Source organism: Mobula birostris, chromosome 9 (genome assembly GCF_030028105.1).
Source record: "Mobula birostris isolate sMobBir1 chromosome 9, sMobBir1.hap1, whole genome shotgun sequence".
In the NCBI taxonomy this organism is placed as follows: Eukaryota; Metazoa; Chordata; class Chondrichthyes; order Myliobatiformes; family Myliobatidae; genus Mobula; species Mobula birostris.
This window is the reverse complement of record NC_092378.1, coordinates 84,099,955-84,119,584: the sequence shown is the minus strand read 5'-3', so window position 1 is coordinate 84,119,584 and position 19,630 is coordinate 84,099,955. Positions and strand designations below refer to the sequence as shown.

General features: G+C 45.6%; 1 protein-coding gene across 2 annotated transcripts in view; it reads left to right on the top strand.

Moving 5' to 3' along the window:
• LOC140202856 (protein kinase C beta type) overlaps window positions 1-19,630 on the top strand; it is a 379,624-nt gene that overhangs the window by 323,924 nt on the left and 36,070 nt on the right. For both annotated transcript variants that reach the window (XM_072268323.1, XM_072268322.1), the window contains exons 14-15: window positions 11,071-11,151; window positions 11,536-11,643. In XM_072268323.1, coding sequence (XP_072124424.1) covers window positions 11,071-11,151; window positions 11,536-11,643 — 189 coding nt within the window. The remainder of the gene's footprint in view (window positions 1-11,070; window positions 11,152-11,535; window positions 11,644-19,630) is intronic.

The window sequence follows — 19,630 nt, the reverse complement described above, 5'->3', positions numbered from 1 at the left end:
AGCATGTTGATATTAAGGGAGAGGAGGTGTTGGAGTTGTTATAATACATTAGGACGAATAAGTCCCCAGGGCCTGACGGAATATTCCCCAGGCTGCTCCACGAGGCGAGGGAAGAAATTGCTGAGGCTCTGACTAGGATCTTTATGTCCTCGTTGTCCACGGGAATGGTACCAGAGGATTGGAGGGAGGCGAATGTTGTCTCCTTGTTCAAAAAAGGTATTAGAGATAGTCCGGGTAATTATAGACCAGTGAGCCTTACATCTGTGGTGGGAAAGCTGTTGGAAAAGATTCTTACAGGTAGGATCTCTGGGCATTTAGAGAATCATGGTCTGATCAGAGACAGTCAGCATGGCTTTGTGAAGGGCAGATCGTGTCTAACAAGCCTGATAGAGTTCTTTGAGGAGGTGACCAGGCATATAGATGAGGGTAGTGCAGTGGATGTGATCTATATGGATTTTAGTAAGGCATTTGACAAGGTTCCACACGGTAGGCTTATTCAGAAAGTCAGAAGGCATGGGATCCAGGGAAGTTTGGCCAGGCGGATTCAGAATTGGCTTGCCTGCAGAAGGCAGAGGGTCATGGTGGAGGGAGTACATTCAGATTGGAGGATTGTGACTAGTGGTGTCCCACAAGGATCTGTCCTGGGACCTCTACTTTTCGTGATTTTTATTAACGACCTGGATGTGGAGGTAGAAGGGTGGGTTGGCAAGTTTGCAGACGACACAAAGGTTGGTGGTGTTGTAGATAGTGTAGAGGATTGTCAAAGATTGCAGAGAGACATTGATAGGATGCAGAAGTGGGCTGAGAAGTGGCAGATGGAGTTCAATCCGGAGAAGTGTGAGGTGGTACACATTGGAAGGACAAAATCCAAGGCAGAATACAAAGTAAATGACAGGATACTTGGCAGTGTGGAGGAGCAGAGGGATCTGGGGGTACATGTCCACAGATCCCTGAAAGTTGCCTCACAGGTGGATAGGGTAGTTAAGAAAGCTTATGGGGTGTTAGCTTTCATAAGTCGGGGGGTAGAGTTTAAGGGTCGTGATGTAATGATGCAGCTCTATAAAACTCTGGTTCGGCCACACTTGGAGTACTGTGTCCAGTTCTGGTCACCTCACTATAGGAAGGATGTGGAAGCATTGGAAAGGGTACGGAGGAGATTTACCAGGATGCTGCCTGGTTTAGAGAGTATGCATTATGCATTATGATCAGAGATTAAGGGAGCTAGGGCTTTACTCTTTGGAGAGAAGGAGGATGAGAGGAGACATGATAGAGGTGTACAAGATAATAAGAGGAATAGATAGAGTGGATAGCCAGCGCCTCTTCCCCAGGGCACCACTGCTCAATACAAGAGGACATGGCTTTAAGGTAAGGGGTGGGAAATTCAAGAGGGATATTAGAGGAAGATTTTTTATTCAGAGAGTGTTTGGTGTGTGGAATGCACTGCCTGAGTCAGTGGTGGAGGCAGATACACTAGTGAAGTTTAAGAGACTACTAGACAGGTATATGGAGGAATTTAAGGTGGGAGCTTATATGGGAGGCAGGGTTTGAGGGTTGGCACAACATTGTGGGCTGAAGGACCTGTACTGTGCTGTACTTCTCTATGTTTTTTTTTCTAAAAAATTGCAGTGTCCAGATGTGCAAAGCTGATAGACCTATCCACACAGACTCAAGATGGCAATTGCTGCCAAAGGTGCATCTACTAAATACAGAACTGAAAGGGATGAATACGTATGCAAACAATTCTTGTGTGTTATATATTGGTAATTAATTTAGATCTCTTTCACTTTGACACAAACAAGTCTTTTTCTGTTGATATGTATCAAAAAAGCCAAATTGAATCTGCTGTGATTCAATGTTGTAAAACAATAAAACATGAAAATTTCTGGGGAGCTGGGTGTGGTGAGTATTTTTTACAGGCATTGTAGGTCAGCCCATTATGTCTCTTGAGTTCCTCACTCACTATGTTGATCAGTTGTATATTAACTCTGCAACTTTACTACCGAGCATGGAAAGAATCATCAAACCTGCTTTCAGATTTACATTGTTCTCTTATGCAGCAGTTCATTTGTAAGATTTCTGCTGTGAGACTATTCCCAAGAGAACGGAATGTCGAACGTAGAGACTCCAGGGGAAATGGAGAGTTCATAGTTGGGCAGTGTCTCATTGAAATGGCAGGGCATTCTGTATCTGTGTTGGTCGCACCTCAGTGGTTAGGACAGTGTGATCCAGTCTGTGTGGGTCACACCTCTGTGGTTAGGACAGTGCGGTCCAGTCTGTGTGGGTCACACCTCTGTAGTTTGGACAGAGCGGTCCAGTCTGTGTGGGTCACACATCTGTAGTTAGGACAGTGCGGTTCACTGTATGTGGGTCGCACCTCCATTGGTAGGACAGTGTGGTCCAGTCTGTGTTGGTCACACCTCTGTAGTTAGGATAGTACGATCCAGTTTGTGTGGGCCACGTCTCCATTGTTAGGACAGTGCGGTCCAGTCTGTGTGAGTCACACCCCCATTGTTAGGACAGTGCAGTCCAGTTGTGTACGGCATGCCTCCATTGTAAGGGCAGTGCGGTCCAGTCTTTGTGGGTCACACCTCTGTAGTTTGGACAGTGAGGTCCAGTCTGTGTGGGTCACACCTCCATTGTTAGGACAGTGCGGTCCAATCTGTGTGGGTCACACATCTGTAGTTAGGACAGCGCGGTCCAATCTGTGTGGGTCACACCTCCATTGTTAGGACAGTGCGGTCCAATCTGTGTGGGTCACACATCTGTAGTTAGGACAGTGCGGTCCAATCTGTGTGTGTCACACCTCTGTAGTTTGGACAGAGTGGTCCAGTCTTTGTGGGTCACGCATCTGTAGTTAGGACAGTGCGGTCCAATCTGTGTGGGTCACACATCTGTAGTTAGGACAGTGAGGTCCAGTCTGTGTGGGTTACACATCTGTAGTTAGGATGGTGCGGTCCAGTCTGTGTGTGTCACACCTCTGTAGTTTGGACAGAGTGGTCCAGTCTTTGTGGGTCACACATCTGTAGTTAGGACAGTGCGGTCCAGTCTGTGTGTCACACCTCCATTGTTAGGACAGTGCGGTCCAGTCTGTGTGCGTCACACACCTGTAGTTAGGACAGTGCGGTCCAGTCTGTGTGGGTCACACATCTGTAGTTAGGACAGTGAGGTCCAGTCTGTGTGGGTCACACATCTGTAGTTAGGACAGTGCGGCCCAGTCTTGTGGGCCATTCCTCTATTGATGGGACTGTGCGGTCCAGTCTGTGTGGGTCACACCTCTATTGATGGGGCTGTTCGGTCCAGTCTGTGTGAGCCACACCTCCATTGAAAGTGCAATGCAGTCCAGTCTGTGTAGGTCACATGTCCATTGTTTGGGCAGCGTGGTCCAGTCTGTGTAAGTCACAATGCTGTAGTTACGACAGTGCGGTCCAGTTGATCACACTGAACTGGAGAGTGCTGGTTGTGTTGAACACACTGCTGTGGTCAGTTCTGTATGGTTCTGGTTGTATTGGTCACACTGCAGTGGTCAGTGCAGTTATCCTGGTTGTGTTGGTCACATTACTGTGGTCAGTGCTGTTATCCTGGTTGTGCTGGTCACGTTGCTGTGGTCAGTGCTGTGTGGTCTTGGTTGTGTTGGTTACACTGCTGTGGTCAGTGCTGTTCTCCTGGTTGTGTTGGTCACACTGCTGTTTTCATAGTTGTGTTGGTCACACTGCTGTGGTCAGTGCTGTTTTCCTAGTTGTGTTGGTCACACTGCTGTGGTCAGTGCTGTTGTCCTGGTTATGTTGATCACACTGCTGTGGTCAGTGCAGTTTTCCAGGTTGCGTTGGCCACACTGCTGTGGTCAGCACTGTTATCCTGGTTCTTTTCATCACAGTGCTGTGGTCAGTGCTGTGTGGTCCTGGTTGTGTTGTTTGCAATGCCTTACTCAGTTCTATGTGGTTCTGGTTGTATTGGTCACACTGCTGTGGTCAGTGCAGTAATCCTGGTTGTGCTGGTCACACTACTGTGGTCAGTGCTGTTATCCTGGTTCTGTCGGTCACAATGCTGTGGTCAGTGCTGTTATCCTGGTTCTGTTGGTCACACTGCTGTGGTTAGTGCTGTTCTCTTTAATGTGCTGGTCACACTGTTGTGTTCAATGCTGTGTGGTTCTGGTTTTATTGCTGTGGTCAGTGCTGTTATCCTGGTTGTGTTGGTCACCTTGCTGTGGTCAGTGCTGTTTTCCTGGTTGTGTTGGTCACCTTGCTGTGGTCAGTGCATGTGGTTTTGGTTCTACTGGTCACACTGCTGTGGTCAGTGCTGTTACCCTGGTTGACTTGGTCACACTTTTCTGGTCAATGCTGTTTTACAGCTTGTGTTGATCACACTGCTGTGATCAGAGCTATCTGGCTTTGGTTGTGTTGGTCACAATGTTATGGGCAGTGCCGTGTGGTTCTGTTTGTTTCGGTCACACTACTCTGGTGAGTGCTTTGCGTTTCTGATTGTGTTGGTCTCAATGCTGTGGTCAGTGCTGTGTGGTTCTGGTTGTATTGGTCACACAGCTGCGGTCAATCTGTTGTCCTGGTTGTGTTGGTCCCACTGCTGTGGTCAGTGCTGTTATCCGGGTTGTGTTGGTCATACTGCTGTGGTCAGTGCTGTGTAGTTCTGGTTGTGTCGGTCACACTGCTATTGTTAGTGCTGTGTGGTCCTGGTTGTGTTATTTGCACTGCCTTGGTCAGTGCTGCTCTCCTTGTTGTGCTGGTCACACTGCTGTTATCAATGCTGTTGTCCTGGTTGTGTTGGTCATATTGCTGTGATCAGAGCAGTGTGGTTCTGGTTGTCTTGGTCACACTGCTGTGGTCAGTGCTCTTGGGTCCTGTTTGTGTTGGTCACACTGCTGTGGTTAGTGCTGTTTGCTGCTGGTTGTGTCGGTCACACTGTTGTGGGCAGTTCCGTGTGGTTGTGTTTGTTTCGGTCACACTGTTGTGGTCAGTGCAGTATGGTCCTGTTTGTGTTGGTCTCAATGCTGTGGCCAGTGCTGTGTGGCTCTGGTTGTATTGGACACACAGCTGTGGTCAATGCTGTTGTCCTGGTTGTGTTGATCACTGCTGTGGTCAGTGCAGTTATCCTGGTTGTGTTGATCACACTGCTGTGATCAGTGCTGTCTGGTTTTGGTTGTGTTGATCACACTGCTGTGGTCAGTGATGTGTAGTTCTGGTTCTACTGGTCACACTGCTGTAGGTAATGCTGATATCTTGGGTGTATTAATCACACTGCTGTGGTCAGTGCTGTTATCCTGGTTGTCTTGGTTATACTTTTCTGGTGAATGCTGTTGTACAGCATGTATTGATCACACTGCTGTGATCAGAGCTATCTGGTTTTGGTTGTGTTGGTCATAATGTTATGGGAAGTGATGTGTGGTTCTGTTAGTTTTGGTCAGACTGCTGTGGTGAGTGCTTTGTGTTTCTGATTGTGTTAGTCTCAATGCTGTGTGGTTCTGGATGTATTGGTCACACAGCTGTGGTCAATGCTGTTGTCCTCGTAGTGTTGATCACACTGCTGTGGTCAGTGCTATTATCTGGGTGGTGTTGGTCACACTACTGTGGTCAGTGCTGTTAGCCTGGTTGTGTTGATCACCTTGCAGTGGTCAGTGCTTTGTGATCCTGGTTGTGTTGGTCACACGACTGTGGTCAGTGCTGTTATCCTGGTTGTCTTGCTTATACTTTTCTGGTCAATGCTGTTGTACAGCATGTGTTACATAGAAACATAGAAAATAGGTGCAGGAGTAGGCCATTAGGCTCTTCGAACCTGCACCGCCATTCAGTATGATCATGGCTGATCATCCAACTCAGAACCCTGTACCAGCCTTCCCTCCATACCCCCTGATCCCTTTAGCCACAAGGGCCATATCTAACTCCCTCTTAAATATAGCCAATGAACTGGCCTCAACTGTTTCCTGTGGCAGAGAATTCCATAGATTCACCACTCTCTGTGAAGAAGTTTTTCCTTATCTCGGTCCTAAAAGGCTTCCCCTTTATCCTCAAACTGTGCTATTATCTGGGTTCTGTTGGTCACGCTGCTGTGGTCAGTGCTGTTATCCTGGTTGTGTTGATCACCCTGCTGTGATCAGAGCTATCTGGTTTTGGTTGTGTTGGTCACAATGTTATGGGCAGTGCCGTGTGGTTTTGTTAGTTTTGGTCACACTGCCGTGGTGAGTGCTTTGTTTCTGATTGTGTTGGTCTCCATGCTGTGTGGTTCTGGTTGTATTGGTCACACAGCTGTGGTCAATGCTGTTGTCCTGGTAGTGTTGATCACACTGCTGTGGTCAGTGCTATTATCTGGGTTGTGTTGGTCACACTGCTGTGGTCAGTGCTGTTTTCCTAGTTGTGTTGGTCACACTGCTGTTTTCCTGGTTGTGTTTATCACACTGCTGTGATCAGTGTAGTTCTCCTGGTTGTGTTGATCACACTACTGTGGTCAGTGCTGTTATCCAGGTTCTGTTGGTCACGCTGCTGTGGTCAGTGTTGTTATCTGGGTTGTATTGGTCACACTGCTGTATGGTCCTGGTTGTGTTGATCACACTGCTGTGGTCACTGCTGTTATCCTGGTTGTGTTGATCACACTACTGTGGTCAGTGTTGTCATCTGGGTTGTATTGGTCACTCTGCTGTTGTCACTGCTGTGTGGACCTGGTTGTGCTTTTGCACTGCCTTGGTCAGTGCGGTTCTCCTTGTTGTGCTGGTCACACTGCTGTTGTCAATGCTGTTGTCCTGGTTGTGTTGATCACACTGCTGTGGTCAGTGCTGTTATCTGGGTTCTGTTGGTCACACTGCTATGGTCAGTGCTATTTTCCTAGTTGTGTTGGTCACTCTGCTGTGGTCAGTGCTGCTTTCCTGACGGTGTTAATCACCCTCATGTGAGCAGAGCTATCTGGTTTTGGTTGTGTTTGTCACACTGCTGTGGTCAGTTCTGTGTGGTTCTGGTTGTATTGGTCACACTGCTCTGGTCAGTGCTGTTATCCTGGTTGTGTTGGTCACCTTGCTGTGGTCAGTGCTGTGTGATCCTGGTTGTGTTCGTCACATGGCTATGGTCAGTGTTGTGTAGTTTTGGTTGCGTTGGTCACACTGCTGTGGTCAGTGCTGTGTATTTCTGGTTCTACTTGTCACACTGTGTGGGTAGTGCTGATATATTGGTTGTTTTAATCACACTGCTGTGGTCAGTGCTGTAACCCTGGTTGTCTTGGTTACACTTTTCTGGTCAGTGCTGTTGTACAGCTTGTGCTGATCACACTGCTGTGATTAGAGCTATCTGGTTTTGGTTGTGTTGGTCACCATGTTATGGGCAGTGCCGTGTGGTTCTGTTTGTTTGGATCACACTGCTGTGATCAATGCTGTTGTCCTGGTTGTGTTGGTTACATTGCTGTGGTCGGAGCAGTGTGGTTTTGGTTGTCTTGGTCACACTGCTGTGGTCAGTGCAGTTATCCTGGTTGTGTTGTCATACTGCTGTAGTCAGTGATGTATGTTCCTTGTTTTGTTGCTGACACTGCTGTGGTCATTTTTGTGTGGTCCTGGTTGTGTTGGTCACACTGCTGTGGTCAGTGCTTTTCTCCTTGTTGTGTCGGTCACACTGTTGTGGTCAGTTCTGTGTGGTGCTGGTCATGTTCATCACACTGCTGTGGTCAGGGCTGTGTGGTTCTGGTTGTGTGGGTCACACTGCTGTGGTCAGTGCTGTTATCCAGGTTGTGCTGATCACACTGCTGTTGTCAATGCTGTTGTGTTGGTCACACTGCTGTGGTCAATGCTGTTGTCCTGGCTGTGTTGATCACACTGCTGTGATCATAGTTAACTGGTTTTGGTTGTGTTGGTCACACTGCTGTGGTCAGTGCTGTTATCCTGGTTGTGTTGGTCACACTGCTGTGGTCTGTGCTGTGTTGTTCTGGTTGTGTTGGTCACACTGCTGTGGTCAGTGCTGTTATCCTGGTTGTGTTGGTCACACTGCTGTGGTCAGTGCTGTTATGCTGGTTGTGTTGGTCACGCTGCTGTGGTCAGTACTGTTTTCCTAGTTGTGTTGGTCACAATGCAATGGTCAATGCTGTTTTCCTCATTATGTTGGTCACGCTACTGTGGTCAGTGCTGTGAAGTCCTGTTTGTGTTGGTCACACTGCTGTGGTCAGTGCTGTTATCCTGGTTGTGTCAGTCACACTGCTGTGCTCAGTGCTGTTCTCTTTGATGTGCTGGTCACACTGTTATGGTCAATGCTGTGTGGTCCTGGTTGTGTTGGTCACACTGCTGTGGTCAGTTCTGTGTGGTTCTGATTGTGTTGGTTACACTGCTGTGGTCAGTGCAGTTATCCTGGTTGTGTTGGTCACACTGCTGTTGCCACTTTTGTGTGGACATGGTTGTGCTTTTGCACTGCCTTGGTCAGTGCTGTTCTCCTTGTTGTGCTGATCACACTGCTGTTGTCCTGGTTGTGTTGGTCACACTGCTGCGGTCAGTGTAGTGTGGTCCTGGTTGTTTTGATCACACTTGCTGTGGTCAGTGCTGTGTGATTCTGGTTGTTTTGGTCTCACTGCTGTGGTCAGTACAGGTTTACCCCGCCATTCTAAGGTAGAGCATTCCTATGAAACACTTCGTAAGCCAGAATGTCGTAAAGTGAAGAAGCAATTACCATTTTTTGGGGGGGAAATTTGTGAGCGTTCGCAGACCCAAAAAAGAACCTACCAAATCATGCCAAATAACACATAAACCCTAAAATAACAGTAACGTATAGTAAAAGCAGGAATGATATGATAAATGCACAGCCTCTATAAAGTAGAAATACTTTTCTCCAATCATTGCCGCACTGTCCACCGTAGCGAAAATCTCACGCAAGCGATCTGGGCAGAAACACTCCCTCCAGTAACCGTTAAGCTATGAAGCAGCCAAATCATACCAAATAGCACATAAAAATACACAGCCTACAGAAAGTAGAAATAATGTATGTACAGTGTAGAATCACTTACTGGAATCAGGAGGACAGCGCCAAGCACAGTGATGATGTTGTGTTAGTCTGGGTGGTCGGAGGTTGGGGTGGTGCAGTGGATCCCAACCTCTCGGTCGCAGACCGATACCGATCCGCAAAGCATGCATGGGTGCAGCGGTAGCCGGGACGCACCCAGCACATCTTTAAGAAAAAAAAGCTGAAATAAACAAGCCAATTAATTGGGTGCCACCTGGAACGTAGATGTCGGCCCAGATCACTATCGTTCACCACGATCGAAATGCTTAATTATATCTAGTTTTACGCTAAGTGTAACACCCTTACGAGCTCTTTTAGTCTTTTCCGATACCTTCGAACTCATCTTGCAAACGGATGCTCAAAATAAATTGACAAAAATCACAGATGCTCACAGGCACGTGTTTAAGCGATGCCGGCTAGAATGCAGTTCCGGGGGTGGAGCTTGGCTGCTCGAGGCGCACGCTAGCCTTTTATCGTAACAGTGAATACATCTTCTGTTAGCAAAAAAAGGTAACTAATGTAGGCCTTTTGTAACAGCGAGGTGTCGTAAATTGAACATTCAAAAAGCGGGGGACACCTGTACTGTTATCCTGTTTGTGTTGGTCAACACTCCTGTGGTCATTCCTGTGTGGTTCTTGTTCATTTGGTCACACTGCTGTAGTCAGTGCTGTTTTCCTAGTTCTGTTGGTCACACTGCTATGGTCAGTGTTGTTATCCTCGTTGTGTTGGTCACACTGCTGTAGTCAGTGCTGTTTTCCTAGTTCTGTTGGTCACACTGCTATGGTCAGTGTTGTTATCCTCGTTGTGTTGATCACACTGCTGTGGTCAGTGCTCTGTGCTCCTGGTTGTGTTGGTCACACTGCTGTGATCAGAGTTAACTGGTTTTGGTTGTGTTGGTCACACTGCTGTGGTCAGTGCTGTGTGGTTCTGGTTGTGTTGGTTACACTGCTGTGGTCAGTGCAGTTATCCTGGTTGTGTTGGTCACACTACTGTGGTCAGTGCTGTTATCCTGGTTGTGTTGGTCACAGTGCTGTGGTCAGTGCTGTTATACTGATTGTGTTGGTCACACTGCTGTGTGGTCCTGGTTGTGCAGTCACACTGCTGTGGTCAGTGCTGTGTGCTCCAGGTTGTGTTGGTCACACTGCTGTGATTAGTGCTGTTATTGTGCTTGTGTTGATCACACTGCTGTGTGCAGAGCTGTGTGGTCCTTGTTGTGTTGCTGACGCTGCTGTGTAGTACTGGTTGTGTTGGTCACACTGCTGTGATCCGTGCAGTGTGCTCCTGGTTGTGTTGGTCACACCAATGGGTGCTCTCCAGTGTGATCCCGCTGCTTACTGTCAGCTGCTGCCATTGTCTCTGCTTTAGGACATCTCATGGTGTATATGGTCAGAGTCACAGTCTTGCTGAATATGCTGGTGGATTATCATTGTGCTTCAGGTCTGTGTCAGGAACTGGGGCGTTATCACTTTGGAATCAGGCTGCATCAGGCTTTTGCAGTAGTTGCGCTTATTCCCCACTGATTTGTGGAAGGTCTTTTTGCCTAACCTCTCTGTGCTTCTGTAATACGTTATCTGGTGGGAGAGTCAATCGCAGCGAAACCGACCTTTTGGCCCACGCTGTCCATTCTGACCTGGCATGTCATACACTGGCTCTGGTCGACCTGATGAATACTTGATCACAGAGAGTATTGTCTGTGAATCCAGTCCAACCACATGTATCCACATTCCCATCAACCCTGGCCTCCAGATTCTATCTCTCTCACACACCAGGAACATCTTACACTATTGAGTTAACCACCAACCCATTTGTCTTTTGAATATGAGCACAAGGGGAGAGCACATAGCCACAGAGTGAACATGCAGACTCCATACTGAAAGCACTGGAAGGTGGGATTGAAGCTCCATCTCTTGAGTCAGGAGAAAATTGCCCACTTTGTGTCCACTGAACCTGCTAACAAAGCACTCTGGTTTGACACAACTCCAGCTGCCTTGCTTCCACTTTTTTTGGAGAGGTTGACTGAAATCTCGATATATTTCAAACAGGTGCAGACTCTGTTGATGTGGCATCTTATAATACAAAATAACTCATGCCATTTCAGATCATTGCCTATCAACCATATGGGAAGTCAGTGGACTGGTGGGCCTATGGAGTATTACTGTATGAAATGCTGGCAGGACAGGTAAGAATTTGATTATTCTGACTTAGAGAAGGACTTGGGATGAATGTTTTATAAGAAAAAAAATTAATAGAATTGGCAATTTGCGATTTATAAATAATACCATGGAGCTGGTGATTATGTGTAGATTTGATGAGTGTGTGTACACACAGTATGCGTGCGCGTGCATGGCTGTTTGGTTTTATGTACAGTATCTGTCTGAACTTATGCATGTCTCTGGATCTAAGTTTCGATGCATTTGTCCAGCTGAATGTTTGCATCTGTTTCTGAGTCCTTGCAGCCCTTAATTTTTGGTTTCGCCTTTTGACAGCAGGTTCTGATTTCTCTCTCTTTATTAAATCTATGTAACTGGTCTAATTGCTGCTTTTCATACGTCATTTCCTGCAGCCTCCTTTTGATGGTGAGGATGAAGATGAGCTTTTCCAATCTATCATGGAGCATAATGTAACTTATCCCAAATCAATGTCCAAAGAAGCTGTGTCCATTTGTAAAGGGGTAAGTGTTGGCTCCTGCTTTGATGAGCATTCTGAGGCAAAGACTGGGCTGTTTCAACAATGTGTAACCTTGCTTTCCGCAGGGATCGCTCCCTACGCGACTCCCTTGTCCATTCGTTCCCCCCCATCCCTCCCCACTGATCTCCCTCCTGGCACTTATCCTTGTAAGTGGAACTATTGCTACACATGCCCTTACACTTCCTCCCTTACCACCATTCAGGGCCCCAAACAGTCCTTCTGGGTGAGGCGACACTTCACCTGTGAGTCAGCTGGGGTGATATACTGAGTCCGGTGCTCCCGATGTGGCCTTCTATATATTGGCGAGACCCGACGCAGACTGAGAGACCGCTTTGCTGAACACCTACGCTCTGTCCGCCAGAGAAAGCAGGATCTCCCAGTGGCCACACATTTTAATTCCACATCCCATTCCCATTCTGACATGTCTATCCACAGCTTCCTCTACTGTAAAGATGAAGCCACACTCAAGTTGGAGGAACAACACCTTATATTCCATCTGGGTAGCCTCCAACCTGATGGCATGAACATCGACTTCTCTAACTTCCGCTAATGCCCCACCTCCCCCTCGTACCCCATCTGTTATTTATTTTTATACACACATTCTTTCTCTCACTCTCCTTTTTCTCCCTCTGTCCCTCTGAATATACGCCTTGCCCATCCTCTGGGTGCCCCTCCCCCCCACCTTGTCTTTCTTCCCGGACCTCCTGTCCTATGATCCTCTTGTATCCCCTTTGCCAATCACCAGTCCATCTCTTGGCTCCATCCCTCCCCCTCCTGTCTTCTCCTATCATTTTGGATCTCCCCCTCCCCCTCCCACTTTCAAATCTCTTACTAACTCTTCCTTCAGTTAGTCCTGACGAAGGGTCTCGGCCTGAAACGTCGACTGTACCTCTTCCTAGAGATGCTGCCTGGCCTGCTGCGTTCACCAGCAACTTTGATGTGTGTTGCTTGAATTTCCAGCATCTGCAGAATTCCTGTTGTTTGTAACCTTGGGAAATCTGGAATGTGCAAGGATTTGAAAATCTCAACTTCTTGTGAATGAATTTATGTCTAAGTTCTTTGTTGAGTAAGTACTCTGCTCTGAGATTGCAAATGTAAAGCGGGGTAGCTGCAAAATTTCCAGCAGAGCGAAACTGTGAAAGGTAATTTCCAGCAGTTAGGTTTCTATGGAGCATGTTGCTGCAAATAACATCTGGCTCAGTGCAACATCAGAAATAAGTGCCCTATGTTTAAACTTCGAGATGTAACAGGGTGCACTATGGAGGCTGGCCATAAGAGGTTGGTCAGATCATCCAGCACAGATGCAAGGCCTGCCTTGCAATTGTGTCCCATTACCTCCCACTCATCAGAATGCTAATTGCTTGCTGTTCTCAAGTCGAATTAAATTCTGAGCTCCAAGGCTACTTCGCCAAAGTCGCAGTAAATGGGAACAACACTGTATCTTATCTGTCCAGCCTTATTTCCCTTAGTGTCAGTCAAGCCAGAAAGCAGAAGCTGTCAATGATCAGTCAAGCCAGAAAGCAGAAGCTGTCAATGAAGAGATGATTATTGCAGCATGTGTTATCTGCACTTCATTGAATGCTCACAGACCAGTGGGATCAGGCACGATAAAATTAAAGAGAAAAAACTGCAGAGGAAGCAGCTACACTGAATAAAATGTGCTATCAGGTTTACACAATGTTGGCATTCAGGTCATTAATGGGTGAAGGTGACATGCGGAGTCTTTATCTGACATTTCATCAATGTCTAAAGCTTCATGTCATTTTTGAATTAACTGATCCTCAAACAATATTAAAACAAGTGAGTAAGGATTTTCAACATTATTATAGAATGGGATACAGTAAGACCATAAGACATAGGAGCAGAATTAAGCCATTCAGCCCATTGAGTCCACTTTGCCATTTCATCATGGCTGATTCCAGATCCCATTCAAACCCATACACCTGCCCTCTCACCATATCCCTTGATGCCCTGATGGATCAGGAGACGACAACTGCTTTAAATTTCTCGGACTTGGTCTCTGTGGTAGAGCATTCCACAGTCACTACTCCCTGGCTAAAAAAATTCCTCCTTACCTCTGTTCTAAAAGGTCATGCCCTCAATTCTGAGGCTATGCCCTTTAGTTCTGGATATCCCCACCAGAGGAAAACTCTCCCCATCCACCCTATCTAATCCGTTCAACATTCGGTAAGTTTCAATTAGATCCCCCCGCATTCTTCCAAATTCCAGTGAGTACAGGCCCAAAGCTACCAAACACTCCTCATATGTTAACCCCTTCATTCCCAGAATCATCCTCATGAATCTCCTCTGGACTCTCTGCGATGGCAACACATCCTTTCTGAGATATGGGGCCCTAAACTGTTGACAGTATTCCATGTACAGCCTGACTAGTGTCCTACAAAACCTCATTTGGGAATGATACACAATGACAGCTTTAGCCCTTATATGATTCTGTGAAGCAAGAACTGCATCAAAATTATTGTATAAATTGTGTATTTCTTGATGAAATACTTGGATAAATTCTTGACTGTGAACTCAGAAAGTCTGTTCAAGGAGTTATAGAAAAGTACAGCACAGAAACAAGCTTTTCAGCCCATTGAATCCATGCAAATAATTTAAACTGCCTAGTCCCATCTACCTGCCCCCCATACCTCTACTATCCACGTACATATCCAAACTTCTCTTGTGTTGAAACCAAGCTCACATGTACCACCTGTGCTGGCAGCTTGTTCCACGCTATCACGACCCTCTGAGAGAAGAAGTTTCTCCTCATGTTCCCCTTAAACTTTTCACCTTTCACCCTTAACACATGAACTCTGGTTGTAGTCCCACCCAACCTCAGTGGAAAAAAAGCCTGTTTGCATTTACCCTATCTATACCCCTCATAATTTTGTATACCTCTGTCAAATCTCCCCTCAATCTTTTATGTTCCAAGGAATAAAGTCCTAACCTGTTCAACCTTTCAACCCGCACTCTTTCAACCTGATTTACATCTTTCCTGTGGCTAGGTAACCAAAACTGCTCACGATACTCCAAATTAGGCCTCTCCAATATCTTATACAACTTCAACATAGCATCCTATTTCCTGTACTCAATACTCTGATTTACGAAGGCCAATGTGCCAGAATTTTTCTTTACAATTCTACCTACCTGTGATACCAATTTCAATGAATTATGGACCTGTATTCCCAGATCCCTTTGTTCTACCACACTCCTCACTGCCCTACCAATCACTGTGTAAGACCTACCCCGTGTAAGTCCAACTGAAGTTCAATACCTTACACTCTTCTGCATTAAATTCCATCTGCCATTTTTCTGTCCACTTCTCAATCTGGTCCAGATCCCGATGCAAGCCATGATAGCTACTGTCCACTACACTCCCAATCTTGGTGTCATCTGCAAATTTGCTGATCCAGTGTGGCACAGTATCATCAAGATTATTGATGTTAATGACAAACAACAATGGACCCAGCACCCATCTCTGCAACACTCCACTAGTCACAGGCCTTCAATCAGAGAGGCAACCATCTACTACCACTCTCTGGCTTCTCCCACAAAGACAGTATCTAATCCAATTTTCTACCTGAGTTCTTAGAAAAATTGTATGTCAAGAAAACCCATGTTAAGATTGCTGGCTCACTTATTCAGCTTTTATGAAGGTACACTCAGTGCAGGATTAGTCTTTAGCTTTCAGATTTCTCATGGAAACAGGCTGTGCCAACCAGTAAATATATTAAACTGTGGGTTAATTTTGACCTGTTCATTGCCAGTTCTGACAACAATCAACCTAACTGCCTCTGTCTGCAAAGAACATTTTAAATATCTCTACCAGGGCCCCTGCAATTTCTGCCTGGAGATTTATCAATCTAGTTTACCTCAAGACAGTAAGCACCTCCTCTTCCATAAACTGGATATAGTTCATGACCTCACTACTCATCTGTCTCAGTTCTATAGTCTGTCTCCCAAGTAAATATAGATACTAAAAAATAATCATTGCCCATCCTCTTTCAGCTCCATGCACAGATGAAGGTACAGGTTTTTAAGATGACCACTTTTGTCCCTTGCTATCGTTTTTCTTTTAATATAGTTATCGAAGCCCTTGAAATTTTCTCTGTCACGGTTGAATCTGCCTCTTGTGGAGTGTGTGAAACCAAATGTTAGATCACTAGCAGATAGAAATATTCCAAGTTGCCAATCACAAAGTACAGATTTAGAGTCATAGATCACTACAGCACAGAATCAGGCTCTTTGGCCCAACTAGTTTGTGTCAGCCTTGTCTCACCTACCTGTACCTGGACCATAACCCTCCATAACTCTGTTATCCATGTATCTATCCAGACTTCTCTTAATCTCCCATGATAGTCATGGCAGATTTCAACATACAGGTCGATTGGAAAAATCAGGTTGGAAATGGATCGCAAGAGAGTGAGTTTGTTGAATACCTACGAAAAGGCTTTTTAGGGCAGTTTAACATTGAGCCTACTTGGGGGTCAGCTATACTGGATTGAGTGTTAGGTAATGAACCAGAGGTGACTAGGGAGCTTAAGGTAAAAGAACCCTGAGGAAGCCATGATCACAATATGACTGAGTTCAACTTGAAATTTGATAGGGAGAAGGTAAAGTTTGATGTAGCAGTATTTCAGTGGAGTAAAAGGAATTTCAGTGGTATGAGAGGAGTTGGCCAAAGTAAATTGGAAGGAGATCTTGGCAGGGATGACAGCAGAGCAACAATTGCATGAGTTTCTAGGAAGAATGAGGAAGGTGCAGGACAGATGTATTCCAAAAACAAAGAAATACTCAAAATGGCAAAATAGTGTAACTATGGCTGATAAGGAAAGTGAAGCTAATATAAAAGAAATGCAACAAAACAAGAATTAGTGGGAAGGCAGAGGATTGGGAAGCTTTTAAAAACCTAGAGAGAGCAACTAAAAGAATCATCAGGAGGGAAAAGATGAAACAAGCTAGCAAACTTTGTCAAGATGAATAGTAAAAGCTTTTTCAAGTATTTCAAGGGAGATGAGGTCGAGTACAGGGCTACTATAGGAAACTTTGTCACATGGTGTGAGCAGGATTATCTTCAGATTAATGTGAAAAAGACTAAGGAGCTGGTGGTAGACCTGAGGAGAGCTAAGGTACGGTGACCCCTGTTTTCATCCAGGGGGTCAGTGTGGACATGGTAGAGGATTACAAATACCTGGGGATACATGTTGACAATAAACTGGACTGGTCAAAGAACACTGAGCCTGTCTACAAGAAGGGTCAGAGCCGTCTCTATTTCCTGAGGAGACTGAGGTCCTTTAACATCTGCCAGACGATGCTGAGGATGTTCTACGAGTCTGTGGTGGCCAGTGCGATCATGTTTGCTGTTGTGTGCTGGGGCAGCAGGCTGAGGGTAGCAGACACCAACAGAATCAACAAACTTATTCGTAAGGCCAGCGATGTTGTGGGGATGGAACTGGACTCTCTCACGGTGGTGTCTGAAAAGAGGATGCTGTCTAAGTTGCATGCCATCTTGGTCAATGTCTCCCATCCACTACATAATGTACTGGGTGGGCACAGGAGCACATTCAACCAGAGACTCATTCCTCCAAGATGCAGCACAGAGCGTCATAGGAAGTCATTCCTGCTTGTGGCCATCAAACTTTACAACTCCTCCCTTGGAGACTCAGACACCCTGTGCTGATAGGCTGGTCCTGGACTTATTTCATAATTTACTGGCATAATTTACATATTACTATTTAACTATTTATGGTTCTATTACTATTTATTATTTATGGTGCAACTGTAACGAAAACCAATTTCCCCCTGGGATCAATGAAGTATGACTATGACTATGTAAAAAATAAGAGCGATGAGAGTGGATATAGGACCTCGAGAAATTGAGGCTGGAGAAATAATAATAGGGGACAAGGAAATGGCAGATGAACTGAATGAGTATTTTGCATCAGTCTTCACTGTGGAAGACACTAGCCATGTGCCAGATGTTGAGGGAAGAGAAGTGAGTGCAGTTATGATTACAAGAGAGAAGGTGCTCAAAAGGCTGAATAGCCTAAGTGTACATAAGTTACCTGGACCAGATGAACTGTACCCAAGGGTCCTTAAAAAGGTAGTAGCAGAGATTGTGGAGGCATTAATAGTGATCTTTCAAAGATCATTTTACTCTGGCACGGTACCAGGGGACTGGAAAATTGCAAATGTCACTCCACTCTTTAAGAAAGAAGGACGGCAGCAGAAAGGAAATTATAGACCAGTTAGCCTGACCTCAGTGGTTGGGAAGATGTTGGAATTCTTTGAGGAGATTACAAATGGGATAGGTAAAGGGGATGCAGTGGATGTGGTATATTATAAAAGGATCCTTTACTGGTTGGCTGCCAGTGACTAGTGGTGTTCCACAGGGGTCAGTGTTGGGACTGCTTATTTTTATGTTGTATATCAATGATTTACATGATGGAACAGATGGCTTTGCTGCCAAGTTTGCAGATGGTATGAAGATCGATGGAGCGGCAGGTAGGCTGCAGAAGGTCTTAGACAGATAGGAGAATGGGCAAGAAAGTAGCAAATGAGATACAATGTTGGAAAACGCATGATCATGCACTTTGCTAGCAGAAATAAATGTGCAGACTATTTTCTAAATGGGGAGAAAATCCAAAAATCTGAGTTGCAAAAGGAACTTGGGAGTCCTTGTGCAGAACAATCTAAAGGTTAACTTGCAGGTAGAGTCGGTGATGAGGAAGGCAAATGCAATGTTAGCATTCATTTAAAGAGGTCTGGAATACAAGAGCAGGGATGTGATGCTAAAGCTTTATAAGGCACCAGTGAGGTATTGTGAACAGTTTTAGGCTCCTCATTTAAGAAAAGATTGCTGGCTTTGGAGAGGGTTCAAAGTAGGTTCACAAAGATGATTCCAGAAATGAAAAGGTTATTGTATGTGGAACGTTTGATAGCTGTCGGTGTATAGTTACTGAAATTTAGAAGGATGGGGGGGGAGGCGTGTCATATTTCTAATGCTGAAAGGCCTAGATGGAGTAGATGTGGAGAGAATGTTTCTCATGGTGTGGGGTTATAGGACAAGAGAGCACAGCCTCAGGATCGAGGTGCATCCATTTAAAACAGAGATGCAGAGAGATTTCTTAAGCCAGAGGGTGGTGAATTTGTGGAATTTATTACCATAGGCAGCTGTGCAGGCCAGGTTGTTGGGTGTATTTAAGGTAGAGCGTGGTAGGTTCTTGATTGGACATAGCAACAAAGGTTACGAGAAGAAGGGGAAAAATGATCAGCCATAATTGAATGGTGGAGCAGTCACAATGGGCCAGATGGATAAATTCAGCTCCTACTTCTTATGGACTTATGTCTAACTACTGACTGCATGTGTAACAGGAACTGTGCCTCGGCACTGTATGTATTTTAAGGATTGGGCCGCAGTACTGACTGTGGATGTGTAACAGGTATTGTGTGTCCCAGTACTGACTGTGTATGTGTAACAGGGACTGTGACCCAGTACTGACTGTGTGTAACAGCTACTGTGTGTCCCAGTACTGACTGTGTATGTGTAACAGGTATTGTGTGTTCCAGTACTGACTAAATCTGTAACAAGTATTGTGTGTCCCAGTACTGACTGTGTATTGTTACGTACCCCGTATCTGGGTTGCCAAACCAGCAGAAATGGACCACTAGTTGGAGTCTGGATTACTGGAAACTAATAAAGTTTTATTAAAGAAATATGTAACACAGTACTCTAATCGTAAGGATATAAATACAACAGGTTAGCAATGATAAAATACACATGTACACAGAACTAGGGTAATAGGAATCAACCAAGCTCTAACGCAGTCTAGGGGTAAAGTGATCAGTCTCAAGTGACGCAGAGTTCAGTTCAGCTTAGTACAGTTCGCAGTAATCGCTGTTGTGCCGTTAGAGAGAGAGAGAGAAATGCAAATTTTGATTCAAGCAGACCTTTGATGTTCTTCGCA